General features: G+C 48.4%; 8 protein-coding genes across 8 annotated transcripts; 4 read left to right on the forward strand and 4 right to left on the reverse strand.

The window, feature by feature from the left end:
- Positions 1-607: 607 nt before the first annotated feature.
- On the forward strand, positions 608-1,280 carry EYB26_002136 (uncharacterized protein; the record flags this gene model as incomplete). The annotated part of the gene is made up of 3 exons (XM_054261443.1): positions 608-653; positions 713-848; positions 899-1,280. The coding sequence occupies 3 exons, from the start codon at positions 608-610 to the stop codon at positions 1,278-1,280; spliced, it is 564 nt and encodes a 187-aa protein (XP_054117418.1).
- A 70-nt stretch (positions 1,281-1,350) lies between these two features.
- On the forward strand, positions 1,351-1,746 carry EYB26_002137 (uncharacterized protein; the record flags this gene model as incomplete). The annotated part of the gene is made up of 1 exon (XM_054261444.1): positions 1,351-1,746. One exon carries the CDS (start codon positions 1,351-1,353, stop codon positions 1,744-1,746), a length of 396 nt encoding a protein of 131 aa, XP_054117419.1.
- A 411-nt stretch (positions 1,747-2,157) lies between these two features.
- On the forward strand, positions 2,158-3,697 carry EYB26_002138 (uncharacterized protein; the record flags this gene model as incomplete). Its single annotated transcript, XM_054261445.1, has 3 exons — positions 2,158-2,574; positions 2,630-3,514; positions 3,584-3,697. 3 exons carry the CDS (start codon positions 2,158-2,160, stop codon positions 3,695-3,697), a joined length of 1,416 nt encoding a protein of 471 aa, XP_054117420.1.
- Positions 3,698-4,835: 1,138 nt separating this feature from the next.
- EYB26_002139 (uncharacterized protein) lies at positions 4,836-7,796 on the forward strand (the record flags this gene model as incomplete). Its single annotated transcript, XM_054261446.1, has 7 exons — positions 4,836-5,131; positions 5,221-5,900; positions 6,034-6,249; positions 6,306-7,203; positions 7,258-7,520; positions 7,593-7,674; positions 7,730-7,796. The coding sequence occupies 7 exons, from the start codon at positions 4,836-4,838 to the stop codon at positions 7,794-7,796; spliced, it is 2,502 nt and encodes an 833-aa protein (XP_054117421.1).
- Positions 7,797-7,920: 124 nt separating this feature from the next.
- On the reverse strand, positions 7,921-9,084 carry EYB26_002140 (uncharacterized protein; the record flags this gene model as incomplete). Its single annotated transcript, XM_054261447.1, has 1 exon — positions 7,921-9,084. One exon carries the CDS (start codon positions 9,082-9,084, stop codon positions 7,921-7,923), a length of 1,164 nt encoding a protein of 387 aa, XP_054117422.1.
- A 482-nt stretch (positions 9,085-9,566) lies between these two features.
- EYB26_002141 (uncharacterized protein) lies at positions 9,567-12,409 on the reverse strand (the record flags this gene model as incomplete). Its single annotated transcript, XM_054261448.1, has 3 exons — positions 9,567-9,710; positions 9,800-12,015; positions 12,088-12,409. 3 exons carry the CDS (start codon positions 12,407-12,409, stop codon positions 9,567-9,569), a joined length of 2,682 nt encoding a protein of 893 aa, XP_054117423.1.
- Positions 12,410-13,585: 1,176 nt separating this feature from the next.
- Positions 13,586-17,780, reverse strand: EYB26_002142 (uncharacterized protein; the record flags this gene model as incomplete). The annotated part of the gene is made up of 2 exons (XM_054261449.1): positions 13,586-16,924; positions 16,983-17,780. 2 exons carry the CDS (start codon positions 17,778-17,780, stop codon positions 13,586-13,588), a joined length of 4,137 nt encoding a protein of 1,378 aa, XP_054117424.1.
- Positions 17,781-18,410: 630 nt separating this feature from the next.
- On the reverse strand, positions 18,411-19,534 carry EYB26_002143 (uncharacterized protein; the record flags this gene model as incomplete). The annotated part of the gene is made up of 3 exons (XM_054261450.1): positions 18,411-18,617; positions 18,680-18,951; positions 19,024-19,534. 3 exons carry the CDS (start codon positions 19,532-19,534, stop codon positions 18,411-18,413), a joined length of 990 nt encoding a protein of 329 aa, XP_054117425.1.
- Positions 19,535-19,785: the final 251 nt, after the last annotated feature.

The following is a 19,785-nucleotide window of genomic DNA, read 5'->3' on the forward strand; positions in this document are numbered from 1 at the left end:
AAGGAGATGTATCCAGGTCAACGTGACTAACGGCTTAGTTGGCGTTTCTACCTTAGAGGCTTAGTGGGGCTCCCGCTTCCTAAGCGTTTTGCGGACTTTATCTGATATTGCCTAATCAGGTAATAAGCTAGAATATCCATACAGGTTGCTTCTTTAGGGTTTGTATCCGGAGCCAGTTTATGACTGTATTAGAGAATCTCTTTGTTCAGACAATGAAGGTACCTGAGGCCAGTTTTCTGTTAGCTCCATTCAGCCCTTGTGTCCGTTGTACTCTTCCAGTTCACGTTAGCACGAGTATCCAGCTTAAAGAACTCCAAACAATGCTTATCCTGTTATCCACGGGCCAGTCCGGATACAAAATAGTAATTTGGATAAAATTGCACAACATGTTTGCTACAAGCAGGCAAATTCCATGTAGGCAAACAATGTCCTACAGCATATATCAATCGAGTCTGGCCACGGCCTTGATATCGACAGATCACATACAAACAAAACAACAAAACATCAGGTCTAAAGACAAACATCGAAAGATACTGGCCGATAACCAAACCTAATTCGAGCTAGAAAATCTTTTCTATCAGCTCATTAGTAACGTTCGATAACAATCATGCTTTCTCATTACGAATACCGATTTGAAGATTCTCCCGGTCTCAGTAAGTTTGGAAACCCTATGGACTCAGCGTTTGCTGTTGCTAATATAATAATCAAATAGAACACAGTTGTGGTATCTGCGGTACGTCGTTGCACCACCCTCGGGCCAAAAAGACCTGTTTTGGGAGGCATGCAGAGCCATGCTGTAACTTCCACCATACGATGTTCCGTATTGGCAGGGGCAGCTCGTGTGATGCGTAAGGTACTATAGACTCCTTCTTGTAAGCATATATTGACTATGAAATAGATGCAAGAAGTCTAAAGAGCAACATCTAAAACGACATAAAGATATTGCCAATTTGGTGCGACAAATCCATAACAAGGGTAAAAGTGACATCACGGCTCTCACCCCTGCACAAGTTGCTATGGCTGTCCATGGTTATCGCGAGCTTTCAATAGACGATAGGCGCGAAACTCTAGATAAAGCCCTCTTAAAAGACGTTCAGCTCCGGGAAAGGCTGAGCGAGAATCCTCACAAATTGCCCAAAGCAGATATCAAGAATCAAGAGATCCGCCAGGTCGCCAACAAACTTGGCGTCAATACCAGCCACAGCGGAGAAAAGGCCGTTCGAGTACTATTCATGAAATTGGCAGTCTATCGTCAAAGACATCGATACGACAGCCAATGAGTCGAGGGAAACTAGGAAACGTCAACTGGGTTACTATCTCTATGCAGATAAGCGGGCTTATAACGCCATAATGGAAACCATTAACCCGACGGCCGTTTTAGAAATTAGTTCTGACGAAGAGGGTGCCGATGCAGCCACGGAGAACGAAGCTCAGGAAGAAGAAGAAAAGGAAGAGGAAGAGGCCACGTCGGTAACAGCCAGACCTCAACGGCAAGCTGCTAGGACGAAGGCACCCACGCCCACGGCTAGAGAAGCACCGACTCCTTCACATTTCGAGAGTAGTCATCCTCAAAGGACCGTACGCGAGGGGAACATGACGTTTGTATTCGTCCCGAACACGCCTGTGGGACCACGTTCAGAAAGGCTGCTAAATGTCCCTATTGCCACACCGTTGCCCGGGAGACAAGAGACCGCATGTGGTGTGAGGGCTCAGTATCCTGACTGCAGGAGAACATCCCGTGGGTAACACGCGTTTTGGATGAATTACTGTGGATAATTCAGTGAGATAGAGGAGTTGCGAGTCTTGATAGATTATTGTTCGAACTGAGAGTACAGAATACAGAGGCCGAATCCCTTGATAGAAATCATTTAGCCATTCATGAATATACGTAAGTTAAGTATAGTCGACTGTTCGAGATGGGTCTTGGATAAACATACCCCACTTGCAACCAACAGAGGTCCACGACTCCACCTCACTTATCGGCCAAGGCAGGAGGGGCCTGATAAGCTCTTTCCCCTTTCCATTTCGATTCTACTGAAATATATCAACGTCGGTCTTTGCGAGAGCCACTTATTACTCGTTTGCTCTTCTATATCGCTCAAGCAAGAAACTTATCGGACGCGCCCTGAAACAACCCGGCATTACGTGTATGACATCATGGCCCTCGAAACACTCAGCACCATCTCCCCCATCACCAACAAGCCCATCCTGACACGGACTGGAATCTCAGAAGAAGAGCTCAGCTTACTCCCGGAGACCGCTCAAAAGGCATTCCAATCATTCTCACAGACTACGACCCTAGCCCAGCGTCAAGAGATCGTCGCGCGAGCCTTGGGAATTCTCGCTAAGAAGAAGGATGATCTGGGAAGAGAAATTACCGAGCAGATGGGCCGGCCCATTGCCTATACGGCTGCGGAGATTGCTACAGCGGTGAAGCGAGGAGAATTTTTGAATCGTACTAGCAACTCAATCCTTGGAGAGGAGGGCGTTGTGGATGGTGAGCCGGAGAAGGGATTTAAACGGTATATCAAGAGGAAACCCGTCGGCGTAGTCTTGGTTATTTTCGCATGGAATGTAAGTTGTCCATCTGATAATAAGTATTACTATAATGCACCAGCTAATTTAGTAGTACCCATACTTGATTCTTGTCAACAGTTTGATCCCCGCACTCCTCGCCGGAAACGCAGTCATCTTGAAGCCCTCCCCACAGACTCCTACTGTCGTCGAGCAGGTCGCGTCGGCTTTCCAAGAGGCCGGACTGCCGGAGAATGTTATACAATATTTCCATTCTGGGTCTTTGGTCCAGATTCAGACCCTTATTCGATCGCCACTCATCAACCACATCTGTTTCACCGGCTCTGTTGCAGGCGGCCTGGCTGTCCAGCAAGCTGCATCGGATCGTATTATCAATGTTGGTCTCGAACTCGGTGGCAAAGATCCCGCCTATGTCCGGGGTGATGTGGACCTAGCCTGGGCTGCTGAGGAAATTGTTGACGGAGCAATTTTCAACAGCGGACAGAGCTGCTGCGCAATTGAGCGTGTTTACGTCCACGATAGTATTCACGACCAATTTGTAGAGGAGGCCAAGAAGGTACTTAGCAAGTACCGGGTCGGTGACCCCTTCGACAAGAACACACAGATTGGTCCAGTCATTTCACGCCGGTCTCAGGAGACGTTCAACGCTCATGTTGCGGATGCGCTATCCAAAGGGGCAAAAGACGAGACACCAGAAAATGAGACCTTTAAGAACATGCCTGCCGATGGCAACTACGTGAAGCCTACACTCTTGACTGGAGTCACGCACGAGATGCTTGTCATGACCGACGAGACATTCGGGCCTATCATTCCAGTTATGCGCGTCAAGAGCGACGATGAAGCTGTCCAGCTTATGAATGACAGCGAATTCGGCCTTACAGCCAGCGTGTGGACCAAAGATGTCGCAGCAGCGGAGAAGCTTATCGAAAAGATCGAAGCCGGCACGGTGTTTATCAACAGGGCAGATTACCCTAGTCCGGTGAGTATTAAATATATATACGGTCATCTTGAACACACATAGATTGTACAGTGCTAACAACTTGACTAGGACCTAGCTTGGACTGGCTGGAAGAACTCTGGACGCGGTGTGACTTTGAGTAAATTCGGATTCGACCAGTTTGTGAAGTTGAAGAGCTATCATGTTAAAGATTATCCGAAGTAGATGCCATTCTCTGATGTCAAGCATATGTCAAGCACACAAATAGCAAAGAAAAGTATATAGACAATCTTGAAAACGAGCATCCATCGACAGCCAGTCAATTAGCTTTGCGACTCAGTTCGACATGACGTTGTGCCAGGCACGATACGATGCATTAGGCAGCACGGGTCAGTTCTTCAGTTCCTCAGCTCTTCAGCTCCGGCAATGCGTCTGATTTGTCATTCGACTCGTCTCGAAGCGAAGGATCGATATCTAGTTAGTTAATAGTTATCTATGAATTAGCTGATTATGGAATCAAATATTCCGCAGAGAGGGAAGGACAATGTACGTAAACGGAAGGGAGTCAAAAAGACAAACATCCAAAACAGAGCAAACCGAGCAAACAAGACAAACAGTAACCGCCCTCGCCGCGTTTGCCCTTGACGACGCTTTCCGATTGGCCTCAGCCTGTAAGAAGTTAATAACGTATCCTACCTATATCGACACAACTAAGTTAAGCAAGTCGGTCTCTTCTTGATCGCTGTCGCTTCCTTCACAGTGACACAGACCTTGTGATCGCTCCTCCAGGCTCAAGACAAACACAACAGGTGGATCATTTGCCGTCATGCATTCGAGACAGCCCATAGGAGCCAGTCTGCCTACTCCATGACGGGGCATTGACGGTGTTGAGCCCCGCAGAACAAACAAGGTTGAAGGCACCGGAGTCTCTCAGAGGTATGTACGCTTTGAATCCAGAGCTGTCGGGCTGTGTATTGCATGGTTTGTCTGTGTTTGCAGAGTGCTGTGGGTTCGGGGTGGATGTCACTGGATGAAGGTGTCTTGATGCATCGATTCCAATGGCTGCTGAGTCCTGCAGGACCCATGGCTTTGTGGGGTAGCTAGGCGTTGCTGACTCTAGTCTTTGCTTTCCTGTTTGAGATACAATATCCTCTGAGCTGTGAGAGACTTCCGAGGTAATATACTTTGAATTACGTACAACTGCTCTAAGTGATTGATGTAACTATATATATGTACGTATGTATATAGTATATCTTTCGATTGTTGCACATTTGCAACATTTGAATCTTCATCCTGAGGTATCTCGTGCAATTTCATCGATTTACAAACGTACTATTAGCGCTCTATTTAACAATCCATCGTCATGTCTCCAGCTCTTCTTTCCAACGGCTCGGTCGATATCGTCGATATTCGTGACAACGATGCCACGTTCTCAGCGGCCGCTGCTATCCAGGACGGCTTGGATCCACCAAGCGGCAAGCCTCGCTCGTTTCCCACCATATTGCTATACGATGCTGCTGGGCTACGGCTGTTTGAGGAGATTACATACCTAGATGAATACTATCTGACCAACACCGAGATTGAGGTGCTAGAAAAACACGCAAGGACCATCGCTGGGAGACTACCGGATCAGTCACAGTTGGTGGAATTGGGTAGCGGGTGTGTTTTGCTCCAAGAATGCCGGGTTCAGTCCACAGCTGTCGATGGCCTCATCCTTTTCCACGTCACCGGGTTTAACATCTGTATAGGAACCTTCGTAAGGTCGAGATTCTATTAAGAGAGTTTGAAAGCTTGCGGAAGCGAGTAGATTACTACGCCCTGGATCTATCATTAGAGGAACTGCAGCGTACATTTGCCCAAGTCTCGCCTCAATCATACCAATACGTCCGCTTCCACGGTCTGCACGGCACCTACGATGATGCCTTGGAGTGGCTAAAGAATCCGCAGAATAGGAAGCAGCCCACGTGCGTTCTTTCGCTAGGCTCGTCCATCGGAAACTTTGGCCGTGAAGATGCTGCAGGTTTCCTGCGTCAATACTCCCAGCTCCTCGGGCCAACTGATTCCATCATCATTGGCCTGGATGGCTGTAAGAATAAAGATAGAGTCTATCGCGCTTATAATGATTCCCAGGGCATCACTCGCCGTTTCTATCTCAATGGATTAGTCCATGCCAATGAGGTTTTGGGCTACGATGCATTTATGCCCGACCAATGGGATATTGATTGCTTGTACAACGAGATCGATGGGTGTCACCGCGCATTCTATGTACCTACGCAAGATGTGACTATCAACGGGATCTCACTTTGTAAGGGAGAGAAAATCATCTTTGAGGAAGCGTACAAGTACGACGCTCGTGAGAGAGCAGAACTGTGGCGTAACGCGGGGCTTATCAATGTGGCTGCATTGGGAAATAGTGATGACAACTATCGTAAGTAGCTGACTTCCCCACAACTCTACATATCACATAGCATCTTGGGCTCCATGTACTGCTACTTGATCGTTGCCGCACTGAACACTTGGGATTATAACTATTCGTCGCTGACTTGCCCTACCTTGCTTAGATCTCAACATGCTTTCACCTTCCAACGTCACCTTTCCAACTCGCCCACGCGAGTATGCACCCAATCCCGTGCCCTCATGGGAAGAATGGAGATCACTCTGGACAGCCTGGGATATTGTCTCCAAGACCATGGTTCCACAAGACGAGCTAATTTCCAAGCCGATCAAGCTGAGAAATGCTTTAATTTTTTACTTGGGGCATATTCCCACCTTTCTTGGTATGTTCAGGTTTGGGGGGGGGGGGGGTGGTGTACGGCATCACTAACATTAATAGACATCCACTTGACCCGTGCAACGCGAGGCAAACCAACAGACCCAAAGTACTATCCGCAAATCTTTGAACGCGGAATCGACCCTGATGTGGACAACCCTGAGCAGTGCCATGCCCACAGTGAGATACCAGATGACTGGCCTGCCCTGGGTGAAATTCTGAATTACCAAGAGCAAGTCCGCAGTCGAGTGCAGTCTCTCCTGAGAATGGAAGACTTGCCACAAAACCGATTGCTCGGCGAAGCTTTATGGATCGGGTTCGAGCATGAAGCCATGCATTTGGAGACGTTTTTGTATATGTTGCTACAAAGTGATAAGATCCTTCCTCCGTTGGGAGTTGAGAGACCCGACTTTGAGGGCATTGCGCGTCAGGCAGAGCTACAGGCAAAGCCGAATCAGTGGTTCAGCATTCCGGAACAAACCATCGCAATTGGCATAGATGATTCGGACCTCACCAAGATGCCGGCACAATCATTCGCCTGGGACAATGAGAAACCCAAACGATTCGTCTCTGTACACGCATTCGAAGCGCAGGCACGAGCCATCACAAACAGAGAATACGCTCGTTACTTGAAAGAGAATGGCATTCATCGTATTCCCGCATCCTGGGTGATTCAGGCAGCGAATAGCTGGAACAACACGTTCAACGGACTTCATACCAACGCGGTCTCTAACGGACATGGCAATTCCATGGACAACTATGCAGTACGCACTGTCTTTGGACCGGTGTCGTTCGCATGGGCAGCCGACTGGCCGGTTATAGCGTCATACGATGAATTATCCGGGTACGCGGCGTGGAAGAAGTGTCGGCTTCCTACTTTTGAGGAGGCGAGGTCTATTTACAAGCATGCTGCGACACTGAACGGACAATCTAATGATGTCAATGGTGTCAATGGTGTTAGGTGAGTACCAACCCGAGCCAGGATTACTTCATAAGACTGACTAACTTGTATCAGTAATGGCCACGTGGAAACCCTCGAAAGTGAAAGTCCGACAGATGGCCCTGTCCGCCATAACGGTGTTAAATCCGAGTCGTCTCTGTTTGTGGACCTCACCAACGCCAATGTCGGATTCAAGGACTGGCATCCAGTCCCAGTCACGCCCAACGGCGACAGACTAGCGGGACAGGGCGAGATGGGCGGCGTGTGGGAATGGACCAGCTCGTTGTTGAGTGCACATGACGGATTTGAGGAGATGAAGATTTATCCTGGATACACCGGTGCGTCTTCCTCTTTTTTTTCCCCTTTGAACATAAAATATAATGTACAGGTGGATACTGACGGCTGCGTAGCTGATTTCTTCGATGGAAAGCATAATATTGTCCTGGGAGGATCGTGGGCTACGCATCCTCGTGTTGCGGGACGGACCAGTTTGTAAGTTATTTTATCATACGACTGACATTTGACGGTATGTTGCTAACATCAATAGCGTGAACTGGTATCAGCACAACTACCCATACGCATGGGTCGGGGCAAGACTTGTACGAGACATCTGATCGACAAAATGTATGACGAGTTCATGGTCTTAGTTTACTTTACTTGTTGTTTGTATATAAGGTCAGGCAGATTGGCAGGAAGTAACCTCAACTCTATTCACCAGTGAAACAATGAAGCCGAGCGCTATAAATGAAACCCAGCCTGCTCGGAAACATCACAAAACCTCCAGAGTCCAGCGTCCTCCGCCGCCTTCCTAACAGTCCCCAACTCCTCATCCGTGACCGCCCTATTAATCTCCGCATATCTAACCTCTTGTTCTTCTTCTTCTTCTTCTTCTTCACCTCCCGACTCAACATCCTGCCTCTTGGCTCTTCTCCTCTTCTTCTTCCCCACATGAGCATCAGGATGATACTGCTCCATGACATGCACATACAAATCCCTCGAGACGTTCTCTGCCAACCACTCCATTATTTGCTTCCCTTCATCTTCCTTTCCCGGCATAACGAGATGTCTAAGCAGCACTCCGCGCTGCGCAACCCCATCGGACGTAAAGCTCAAATCGCCGACTTGTCTATACATCTCCTTGATTGACTCGCGGGCGACTTCGGCGTAGTTGTCGGCTTTCAGCAGCCGTTTGGAAGTAGATGAATCCCACACTTTAAAGTCCGGTAGGTAAATATCCACCAGCCCATCCATCAGCTCCAGGGATTCCAACGAATCAAACGACGACGTATTATATATGATCGGCACTTTCAACCCCATCTCCCGCGCGCTTAAGATAGCCAATGCAACCTGCGGCACAACATGTTCCGGCGTCACAAAATTAATATTATGTACCCCGCCGACATCCTGGAGTTTGACCATCCACTCCGCCAACTCCTCGGGCGAGAGATCGAATCCATTCCGCTGATGCGCGATGTCGTGGTTTTGACAAAACACGCAGCGCAGATTACAGCCGGAGAAGAATACGGCGCCGGAACCGTTGTAGCCCTGGATACAAGGCTCTTCGCCGCGGTGCGGAGCGATTGTGTTTACTTTTACGGTTGAGGCGCCGATAAGGCATACTCCGGTACTATCGTAGCGGTTGACGTTGCAGAGGCGAGGGCACAGGTTACATTGCCGCAGGTGCCGGTACGCCGTCGACCGTTTTTGGGAGAGTTGGACGGAGGTGAGGAGCTGGTAGCGCGGGGTGTAGTCGTCGAGGAGGTACTGGGGTGGGATTCCGAGGTGGCGTTTGAAGATTCGAGGGTTTGCTGGGCGGAGCGGCGAGCATGGTGTTATTATTGTCGGTGCGCGTTTTGATAGGAGGCCGGCTCCTCCTGTTCGAATTGGCGCGCCTGAGAGCATATTTGCTCTTTTTCTCTTTCAACCATACATGTTCGGAACTATAGTTAACTACCATGTACGACGAGAGTAGTTACAGGGGAGGGAAGTAGGCGGATAAGCCAAGGCCAGCGATAAGCTAAGCTAAGCTCAGCGTCCAAACCAAACAACGTCATTGCAGAAACAACCAATCACCTGAGATCATTCAGATTCCCTCCCTCGCATTTAGCCTAAATACAACAGCATCCATGTCTCCGTAATATCCAATATCCAGCAGCTCCAGACCGATCGAAAAAAAGAAAAAAGCAAAAAAAGAAAAGAAAAGGAAACGAACAAGACACATGGTTTCGTATTGTACAGGGGTATTCGATAAATCACCAACGCACCAGACCCGCAAATCCACCAGGCACCAGCCAGTCCGACTGCCCCCAAAAAATCAAACCAACTTTTGCCCAATCCTCAGTCAGTCACCCCAACACCTTGCAATTGTCATATACTATATACTGTCATAAAGCTAATCCGCTGCCGTCGCCTGTCCATCGATAAAGCGCAAGCACCTCACGCCGTCGTTGTTGCTGCTCGCCGAAATCATCGGGCACACGGCCACGGACTTGCGCCAGCGCGGAACGCATGACTTTTCGGAAATTGCGCTGTAATAATTAATATTCGTTAGCAATCTATTCAATCCGCTAGAGAGATGAAAAAAAAAGGAAGAAATAGGCTAAAGGGAATTAAGTACCTGATACTCAGTATTCAGCGTCACAACACATGCTTCATGGGCTCGTACTATAGTTTCACATGCCCTGACAACGCTCGGATCAGCGTCGCCTTGTAATTTATCTGCTGTAAGCAGTAGCAGGAAACTGCCTTGTAATAGATAAATGCCGAAGAAGAATGGCATAAAACTCAAATCAGGGTCGTATTCTAAGATATCGGATGCTGCTTCGGCAGCCTTGACGGCGTGGCCCATGGCTGTGATGAAGGCTTCTGATGAGATCCATAGATCGTTGTCGTCTAATAAAGAGATGGGATCCCATTTTCCGACAAGCAGGATATGTAGGACGTGCATGAGATAGGTGCCATATGCAACGACCATTTTCGTTTGCATAAGCGACTCGTTGACTCGAGAGCCCACCGTGCTTGACGACCTTGCTGATGGACTGACGTGGTCAATCCCCGTAGGCGCCACAGGAGCGTTGAAACCAGCGTCAGCGCCAGAAGCACCATCGCTACCAATGCCCAAAGAGGCTAGATGTCGAGTCTCAAACTCGCGTAGACTCTGTTCGTAGACATCCAACTGTCGAGTAATCTCTACTGTATGACTATCCCACTCGCCGCTCGTGCGAAAGTGGATGCCAAACCGTGGATGGTTACGCGCATGATTCAAATCGACTATCTCACCGAGCATAGTCATCAATGGCAGGAAATACCCAAACATCCCATGTCCTGTGCATTCGAAGCTTGGGCCTGCTCGTCGGTACCCAGCATTCGCGAAATCGCCGGTATGCCAGACATCGTCGTTCATCGGTTGTAGCAAACCTTCACATTCTTTATCCAGTAATGTCAAGGGCCGGTTGTAGCATAATGCCAGGTGGCGATCCATCACGTAAAGAAGCCACCATATTCGTCTACGCTCTTCACGTTCTTCCTCGGTGATATGACTCGTATCTCGTGAAGTCTTGGGTTCCATGTCGATATTACCATCTCGATCATGACTTTGGGGTTGTGAAGGCGTTGGCGGAAGTTCGCGTCCAAGTTTTAATTCGCGTGCTAAAGACCAGGCTGCTGCCCACCAGCGGATACTTCCAGCTTTGTACTCACTCGCTGATACCACAGTCGCTAAGTGAATGTAGGTGGCAACATCGTCAACTACTCCGGTGGCACTGTTTTGAGCACTTAATTGATCCATTGAAACACCGAATCCCCCCAACGCAACTCCGTTGATGACTGCATTAGCAGCGTAGTTTGGAGACGTCTCTCCGGGCGTAGGACCATGTATCAAAGGTCGTAGCAAGCCAACCGTAATTTCAAGTAACTTCTGACAGATTCTCCCTCGCGCTGATGGAGGGGACGTCAAAAATGGCGCATCGCTAGTCTGAGCTGCTACCCAAAGCATACTCGCCAATAGAGCAGGACTGCATGTGCGCGGCTGAGTTTGGTGCAAGATGGACTTTTTTCGGAATACGTGTCCAACAACGTACGGTGACTGGGGGAAGACATGTGAGGCGGACGTGCTGGCAAAGTAAAGGTCAAGAAGCTCGCATGCCAGCGGCTGTGGAATAATCGAAGCTATATGAGGTAACAATGGCTCTAGCACGGGATATTTCAATGTGCTGGCGAAGCCATTAGACATATTCAGCGAGGGAAAGCCCGATGGTGTTGGCAAGGGTAACCACCCTGGAGACTGAACAGGAGGCGTGAGGCCGGTAAAGTGGTTTGCTGATGCATCTTCTCCGGACTGCGGATATTGGTATTGATTCATATTAGTCGGCGCATGATCAACCATATTATACGCATCGTGAAATCCATTCAACCCAGCCGGAACCATTGCGGGAGGCGACCGCGGCTGCAAGTCTCGCAAATCAGGCATCTGAATGAATGATCGATCTACATTCTGCACATCCCCATATTCATTCATAGTCATTGAATTCATGTTCGCCGCTGAGAAATACTGCCTTGGTCGTGACTGTGGTGGTTGTTGTGCAAGTTCGCGCAGACTAGCAAGGCCCGGTTGTTGACCCGCAACTTGCGATTCTGAAAAGGACCGTCTCGACTGACTCAGCCGTGCATCATTTTCTGAAGCCATCACGCCTGATAACTGAGATGATTGATCTGGCACTGCTTCATAGACGGGAGTACCACCACTAGCCTTTGCAGCGGCTTCCGCAAGATCTTTTTTTGAGGCTTTTCCACGTTTCTTTCTTTCTCTAGCATATTCGCAACTCAGGCCGGACTCTGTCAACCAAAAAAAAAAATCATTGAATTAGGTTCAGTAATATAAGGCTTGTGTGCGAAAATGAGTCTCACCAGTACAATGTGCACAGGGGCTCTGCCCATCACATTTCGTCCTCAACTGATTACACTGATCGCAAGCACGACTAATCCGTCGCCGCACCGAAGCCGCATCAGTAGAGTGCTTGCGAATACCAGCCCTCGTATCCGAAAGCGGACTGCGCATAATCTGCATTCTTGAGTTAACAGGATCCGCGGCGGCCTTGTTATCTTTTTTGAACTCGTTGTTGTTGTCGGTATTCATGTCGACCTCGCGCGCAAGACGCAATTGCTCCAAGGCATAATGCGAGCCCTCAGCGAGAGTGTCTAAACCGGGTGTTTGCGACGGTTGTGCCATCTTTTCTGCAATGAAATTGCTTGTCTGATTTGACTAGATATAGAGATTTCTAACCAAAGTCCACTTTACTGGATTGTCATCGGTAATCTGAAGACATGGCGTGGAGTCGTTTCAACCGCCTGTAGGTCGGTCAACGCGACAGAAAAGGGTGCCAGAGACCGACCTATTCCTTCCCTTGAAAGGTCGAGAAGGTCGAGAAGGTCGAGAAGGCCGAGTCTCTAATTGCGAGTCAATTGACAACCGTGGGAGACTTTGAGTATATGCGATAAGTTTATAAGACAAGAAAAAGTCGAACGAACCGAATGTGACTCGGACCGCCAAGGAGCAACAGCTGCTCTGGCCAGAAACACCAAAGTCACAGAAAAGTCGCCGGCCGGGTAAATAACTGGCAGTTTGCCACGGCTCCAGGCCTCGGTCCAGCTGAATAAACTTAGTACGGAGTAGTTAATTAATTGACTGAGAGAGGCTCGAGCGTGGCTTGCCCTTGCACAGTACCAACGCAAAGAGAGATGCTTCTCGGGTGCAAGTAACAAGAAAGAAATGGCAGGATTGACTCTATTAGAATAAGAGAAGAGAAGAGAAAAGAAGAGGAGGGAGAGGGAGAGGGAGAGGGAGAGAGGGAGCTTAACGAAGAGTCCGAGAGAAAAGGTTTGGCACGGGGAAGGTTCGGTCCAGAGTAAGATTTTCATCCTTTCCTTAATTTGACGCTTACCCCGAACAACGCTAAAAAGAAGAGAGTGCGGGGCTATCGGCACATACCACGGGCACTGCTTATTTCGCCTGCCGAATGTCCAGGAGGGCCTGGTCCTTAGCGCTCCGTTGGTCACGAGAGGCGAAAGGAGACATGGGTCTGGCCTGGTTGGGTATTAGTTATACTGTTATACCATAGTATGTAGTATGTAATATTAATGTGGCAGATATAGGCTCGGGGAATCAACGTGAATTTTTGAATCGGCAACTTAATGAATGCGTTGTTTCTTATAACTAATGTTATACGTATGTTATAGTTATGCTATGCTATATATACAGCTCGGACACGCCTCTAGTAGTACATGAGATAATTTTTCTTTCCCCATCAATCGTACAATAAACTCCAAGGCAAATGCAATCCCCATATAACCCAACTCCATATATGTACAGGTTTTGAACAGGAAGGAAAAAAAAAAGAGTGGGCGTTTAACTGAAGAAATACTGACTGTCCTTCAATCGCCTGACGTCGAATTCACCTTTCTTGGGAATGTCACGGAATTGAAGTGGCAGCCAGGCCCACTCCATCTTGTATTTTGTCTTTGTAGACTTCGGTTTCCCCTCGACTTCGTCTTCGACCATTTTGGGTTCCTCCGCTTGAGTGGCGTCCCCGCTTTCTTCGCCGACGACGTCCTCTCGGCTTTTGGCGTCAATCTCGGCGTCCAGGTATTGTGGGTCAAGGTCCGAGAACAAGCTGGCCACAGCCGGGTCCTTGTCGTCGACAACAGCATTGCCAAACACCCCTGCTCGTTTTTCACTCGTGATATTACCGGTTCCAGTCTGGCCAAGCGTAGAGGCGATGGCCAAGTCGTTGTGACTACCACCCACGCGCTCAAAAATGCTTGCCGCTGTTACCATTGCACGGCCTTTTTCTTGCAATTCTGGAGCATCCGATCGTAGAAGGGTCTGTCGTTGGTGCTCCATCAACAATTCATCGACGTAGTATTTTCTCTTTGAGTTGCCGTATCTCTCTTTGCGATACTTAGCAATTGCTTGTGCAACGGGAGATGACTCGGGAATCTTGGCGAGAAAAATGTGGCCTTGATAACGAGCACGAAACTCAGCAGCTAATCTCTTAATGATATCGTCGCTGTGCATGCGAATGAAACAATCACGCAAAGCGATATTCATCTTGTCAACGTCACATGCATGAGTCCAGAACGAATCGTGAACAGCAGAGAAAACCAGTCCTTGACGATAACACTCAATAGCAGATAGCATCATGTGAGTGGCGTCTAATGAATGAATAAAGTTCGGTGGGAAAGCCTGAAGCTGTTTGCGTTTAGACACACTACCTGATGTCGAATTCTGAATAATGTTCAACGTCTGCAACGTGGTATACACACGCTGGCACTTCACGGCCCGATAAGGCTGAACAACAGGAAGACCCAACGGCGTGGTCCAGATGATAGTAGATCGGAACATCTTGAGCGGGTCAGTCTCGGCATCGTCCTTGACTGAAGGGTTGGCCTGAAGGACATGTTTGGCAAGCAAGTCAAGTTGGTCCGGAGAGATGGATTGACTGATTCTAGTAGCGCAGTCTCCCAACCAATACTGAATAGAATGGGCGCCACTGAAAATCGTGCTGAGTGCTTCGAAAATAGCGCTGGCAATATACTTGCTGATACCGGGAACCTCTTCAAGGCCTGGATAATGAGCAGCGATCTGACGACGAACTTGGCGAATAGCACCAACAAAAGTGACACCATAAACGTTGGTCATGACGGTCTGCTTGACAATTTTACGCTTGATTTTTCCTTCAAGAAGCTTGGCAATCTCGTGGCCGGCTGCTGCATCTCGCGCTACCTTTTCTGTAACATAGTCCGAGACACCAGTATAGATATCCTTGGGGCGGTCACCGGGTTCAAGGTTAACATGTTGAGCACCTTCCATATCTCCTCCCAATGCTGCGTAATGTTGAAGACCATTGCAAGAACCATCTTGGTGTACAGGCAGTCGCGACATATACTCAGCTGGACTCTCGAGTTGAAGTGCGTTGCGCAATTCACAGCATGCGGCAAGACACTGCCAGGGATCTTCGGCCTCCATAAACCATTTTCTACCATGTAGACCCTTGTTTGCCGAATCAAGAACATCATCCAGATGTTTCATGGTAAATTCTTCCCTTTCTTGTAGACTCGCCTTGTCGAAACCATAAACGTTTGAAAGATGAATCTTCAACCACCTCAGCCCAGCCTCGCCGAGCGCCTTGCCCTTCTTGAAAAGAAGAAGAGATCGAGCGTTATCGGCAGACATTTGGTTCAAATATGCTGGAAGTGGGTAGGCACGACCACGGAAATCCATGTTGTGAGGCAGATAGAAGGTTTGATTCTTGTATGCACGAGCGATTTCCATTTGGAAATTGATGAAACATCTTTGAGAATGAAGACCAGATCGCAAGTTCTCCGCTTCACGGAGCTTGTTGTTGTATACTTTCATCGCTTCAATGTCATCATCCGCCGGTTTCTCGGGCATAGGAATCTTCGGATCGAGAGGGGGGATTTTGGGAAAGGCTTCGCCGGTGTTCCATGCCTCTAGCATAACATCAAACACATCATTGTTGATAGTCCATGCCGTCTTCCCCAAAATGTCCAAGCCGGCACGAACTTCGGGAAGTCCATCTTTTTCCAAAGCCTTCTTCATATACGACTGTTGAAGAGTGTCTCCAGGCGTTGTGCGTATAATCGAGCTGCGCTGTGCAAGAAATCCGCCTTTATCAAACCCAGTCCACGGTTGAGGCTCCGAGAGCATTGGCATATGACGAGCATGAACGGCATTCGGGGCTTCGCGGATAAGTCGTCGAGTGACTTCGGGATGAGCGTGTAACAAACCAAACTTCCTTCCTCTGTTGATTTCATAAGAGTGCTGAAAAGCCGGTTCCATGATCGTGATGCGTTTTTTCGTTTCTGGATCTTCCTGTACCACCGGTGTTTTGGCGCAGTCAAACAACAATGACAACAAAGCACCTCCCACTTTAGCATGGACATCAATTGGCCAATTGAGCTCGGAGTCGATTTGGCGGCTGTCGCATTTCATTTCAGTCAAAAGCTTCTTGAATTTGATGCGGCCTGCCTTTTTCTTCCTGTTTTCCACGACCTGCTTGATGAATTTCTGGTGACGAGAATCACGCTCCGACTTGGCGATCATCGACTGCGCAATGAATTCGTTCTGGACTTCTTGCCCGAGAGATGTCATAATCGTGGGAACCTTGAGACCTTTCTCAACACCTGCTCGAGCGAAAAGTTGGATAATGTGCATCACTGTGATCGCAGCCAACGTGTCAGGTGGAAGAAGACGTAAAAAGTCTGCGTATTCTCGAGTCTTGTCGTCGGGCGATAATTTCGAGCTCTTCTCTGACGATCCAAAAGTATTGATTTCTTCTTTAACCTTAATGACCAAATCATTGTACCATTGTTCCAACAAGCTGGCTATGGTCTTGCCGCCACCGGACGTATCGATACCTGCCGATCTCATAGTCTCCATCTCTCGTTGCCAGCGTTTCTTAGCTGTGTCTACGGCTTTGCCTTCTAGTTCTGCCTGTCTTTTGCGTTGTAATTTCTTTGCTTCTTCCGATTCGAGATCCTCTATCTCGATGGCATTATCAAAATCCGGAAGTACTGATAAAGTAGACTTCAAGGACGAAAGACCGAGACCTTTCTGCTTGGTCGCACGAACAGATGTGTCTTTGTGAGTCGGGGTCTCTTCCGCAACAAATTCAGGTTCGTCTTCGATTATCAAGTCAAAGTTTGGCAGCTCATTAGGACATAACTATATTCATTGTTAGCTTCGCTTGCCAAGTCCGAAATGCGAGAAAGAAGGATCATACCTGTGAAATCTCACCCAAATCCCGCTCCGTCAAAAGATCAGGCATAGACAAAACCTCGACCTCGAACTTATTCTGCTTAACCATATTCCAATATCTCCTCACTGTCCGATCGCGCCTCGAGCCATGAAACAAACGAAGCGTCATTCGCAGCATAATCGCCATCGTCCTAGCATTCGGCTTCAGAAAACCCTGCGGCAACTTGACCTCAAACCAGGTTTGCAGACTCAATGCCTTTTTCAACGTGTCTCCCGTGCGTTTATTCTCAATCATATCACCCACCACAGCTTCAATATACTGATTGTGTAAATCGAGAAAGCGAAGATCGCCATGCGCAAAGGCTGCTGACATGCGATCGAGGACTTGTGCGGCTTTTTCGATTTCTCGAGTCTGAAGCAGAACGTGAAAACGGGCCATCATCTCCTCGAGTGAGCCGCCAATACCACGAACTCTTTTTAAAGTAGGCGTGGTAATCAACTGGCTCTCTTGAATCATAATGGCAGGTTCGCTATACAAGGTCTGTCCCAGGAGCGGTGATAGCCAGGAAGGGGTTGGCGAGGCACTCGATGAAAGTGGCACGCCATCCGTTGCGGTTGCCAGATAGCGTCTAGACTGTGAGAAGGATGAGCGACGATGTAAAGTCGATGTTGTAGGGGCCAGTTTCGAGTCATTGTTTCCCGGTCGGTGTGATTGAGTGTGAGCCCGGAGGGCCGCTGGACATAGCCATGGTAGAGTCAACTGCTCGGTCGACAAGCGTAGTTGGTGAAGGGGGTTTCGGCGACGGGCGGCACGAGGCAACATGGTTGCTGTTAGATATTTTGCGCGGATGATTAAAAAAGCATTGATAGTCGAGTATATTAGTTGATGCAAAACAAGTGCGATGGTACTTTTGTTGTTGTTGGCGTGACGAAAGGGCGCAATGCAATAGAAATCTCTCACGCTTTAGAAACAAGTACAACAAAAAAAAGAATGAAAAAGGATAGAAGACGGATGCTTCTTCCCTGAACACAATTAAACAGCAAGCTGCTAATGGAAAAGAAGATGACAAGAATGAAAGAGGGCAACAGTCGGATGAATGGCAGATGAAGAACTGTGAAGGCAGGAAGGGAAGAGAAAAAAAAGCGATTTAACACCGACGATTGTCGCGCGAGCAAATCGGGCCCGTCGGGTCAGTGCGGACCAATGGCGTTGTTCGAGTCATGTGAGGTCCACTGGATCTTCTAGAAAAAAGGGGAAGCTGTAGGCTGGAGTGGGTCCGTGGCGACTCTACACATTCAATTCTACACAAGGACGAAGTACAATGCTGGCTAGTGAAGTCAAGAGTGTTCGTGAATCATGATGAGTTCGGAGGCTTTAAGTCCCTCTATCATTTAATGGCTCGCCCAATTTGAATTCTCTTGGAATTGAGGACGAAGATCCAAACCATCTCTATCAGCTATCAACATCAATAAATCCCTTCTGTTTTCTTCTATTCTGCTTCATAGCCCAACCTGTCATCTCCGGTCGCGCAGGATCAACGCGCGGCGCACTCATAACATCAAGATACGTCTCCCCATCCAGCGCAGACTCTAATTGCGGCAGATCCTCGGGTTCTTGGTGAATCATGTAATTCTCATATGTAACCCATGCTTCTTCGCTCTATAGATGATCAATTAGCACGCAGATCCAAAGATACGCAGATAAAGATAGATGGCATTTACCTCAGCATCAAACCACTCATAAGCCTCCCATTTTTCATCCTGAATCTTCTTCAACAATTCAATATTACCTGCTGGTGCAGCCTCGCCGCCTTCTGTAGATTTGACCTTAACATCCACCGCTCGTGCTTCGGCTTGCACCGCCGCGCCATCTTCTTCTAGATCCTTTCTGCCGCGCATAAGTCGTGTCCGCGACGCTTCATCCGAGGCATCGATGTGATGTAATTGAGGCCGTAATTGGACCAGTGCCGAGACGGGGGAGAGGAAGAATTTCGCTAGAAAAAATCACATAGTCAGAGGAATTAAAGATCAGACAGGTACAAAGACACACGGGGGATGAGACGTACACCCTCGAAAAGCACCAAGCATATAAACCGGCTCCCCATCAACAGGCTCCTTCATTCTACCCGCAAGCGTCTGCGTCCTCAAAATCGTAGACGCATTTCTTGAGCCCTTCGCATCCTGCATCTCGACATCCTCCCCTCCTTCTGTCTTCACCCTCCCACCGCCAGCATTGGCTCCCGCACCAGTAGAATGCGAATTAAACCCTCCCGCCAACCCAAACGACCCGCCCTCCCTTAAGACGCGCGACTGCTTCATAGCCTCGCCATACTTCAATCCTCGATTCACATCATAAACACCCGAAGAAGTAGCAATCGGAACATCGATCTCGACAAGACCGGTTTTGGGTTTCAGTTTTAAACTCACGGGTTTCTGGCCGTGGCGTTCATCGTAGGGGCCGCCTGTGCCGTGTTTGGTTTCAACTTCGCGGTCAGGGTATTGGAATACGTAGCGCGCTATGTCGGAGTCGGTGAGGAAGACGTCGTAGGAGGCGACTATCGGGTCTGAGGAATCCATTTTTTTTGGTTCCTTTGGTCGTCAATTTTTGAGCCGTGAGGCTCTGTCTGTTCGATTCGTTGTGTGCCTATAAGTACTTTTTGTAGTGTGGAAGATTGAAATTGCAAGTATTTGCTCTGAAAGTAAACCGAATATCGGGCTAAGTGGTATATTCGTCGTAGATGTACTTGTAGTTGGTGAAGAAATTGAAACCTGTGGGGAGATTATTTTGAGGTTGACTCTGACGCGGGCCGTTTTTTTCTCCTCTTATC

The sequence above is a fragment of the Talaromyces marneffei genome, chromosome 1 (assembly GCF_009556855.1).
Source record: "Talaromyces marneffei chromosome 1, complete sequence".
Lineage (NCBI taxonomy): Eukaryota > Fungi > Ascomycota > Eurotiomycetes > Eurotiales > Trichocomaceae > Talaromyces > Talaromyces marneffei.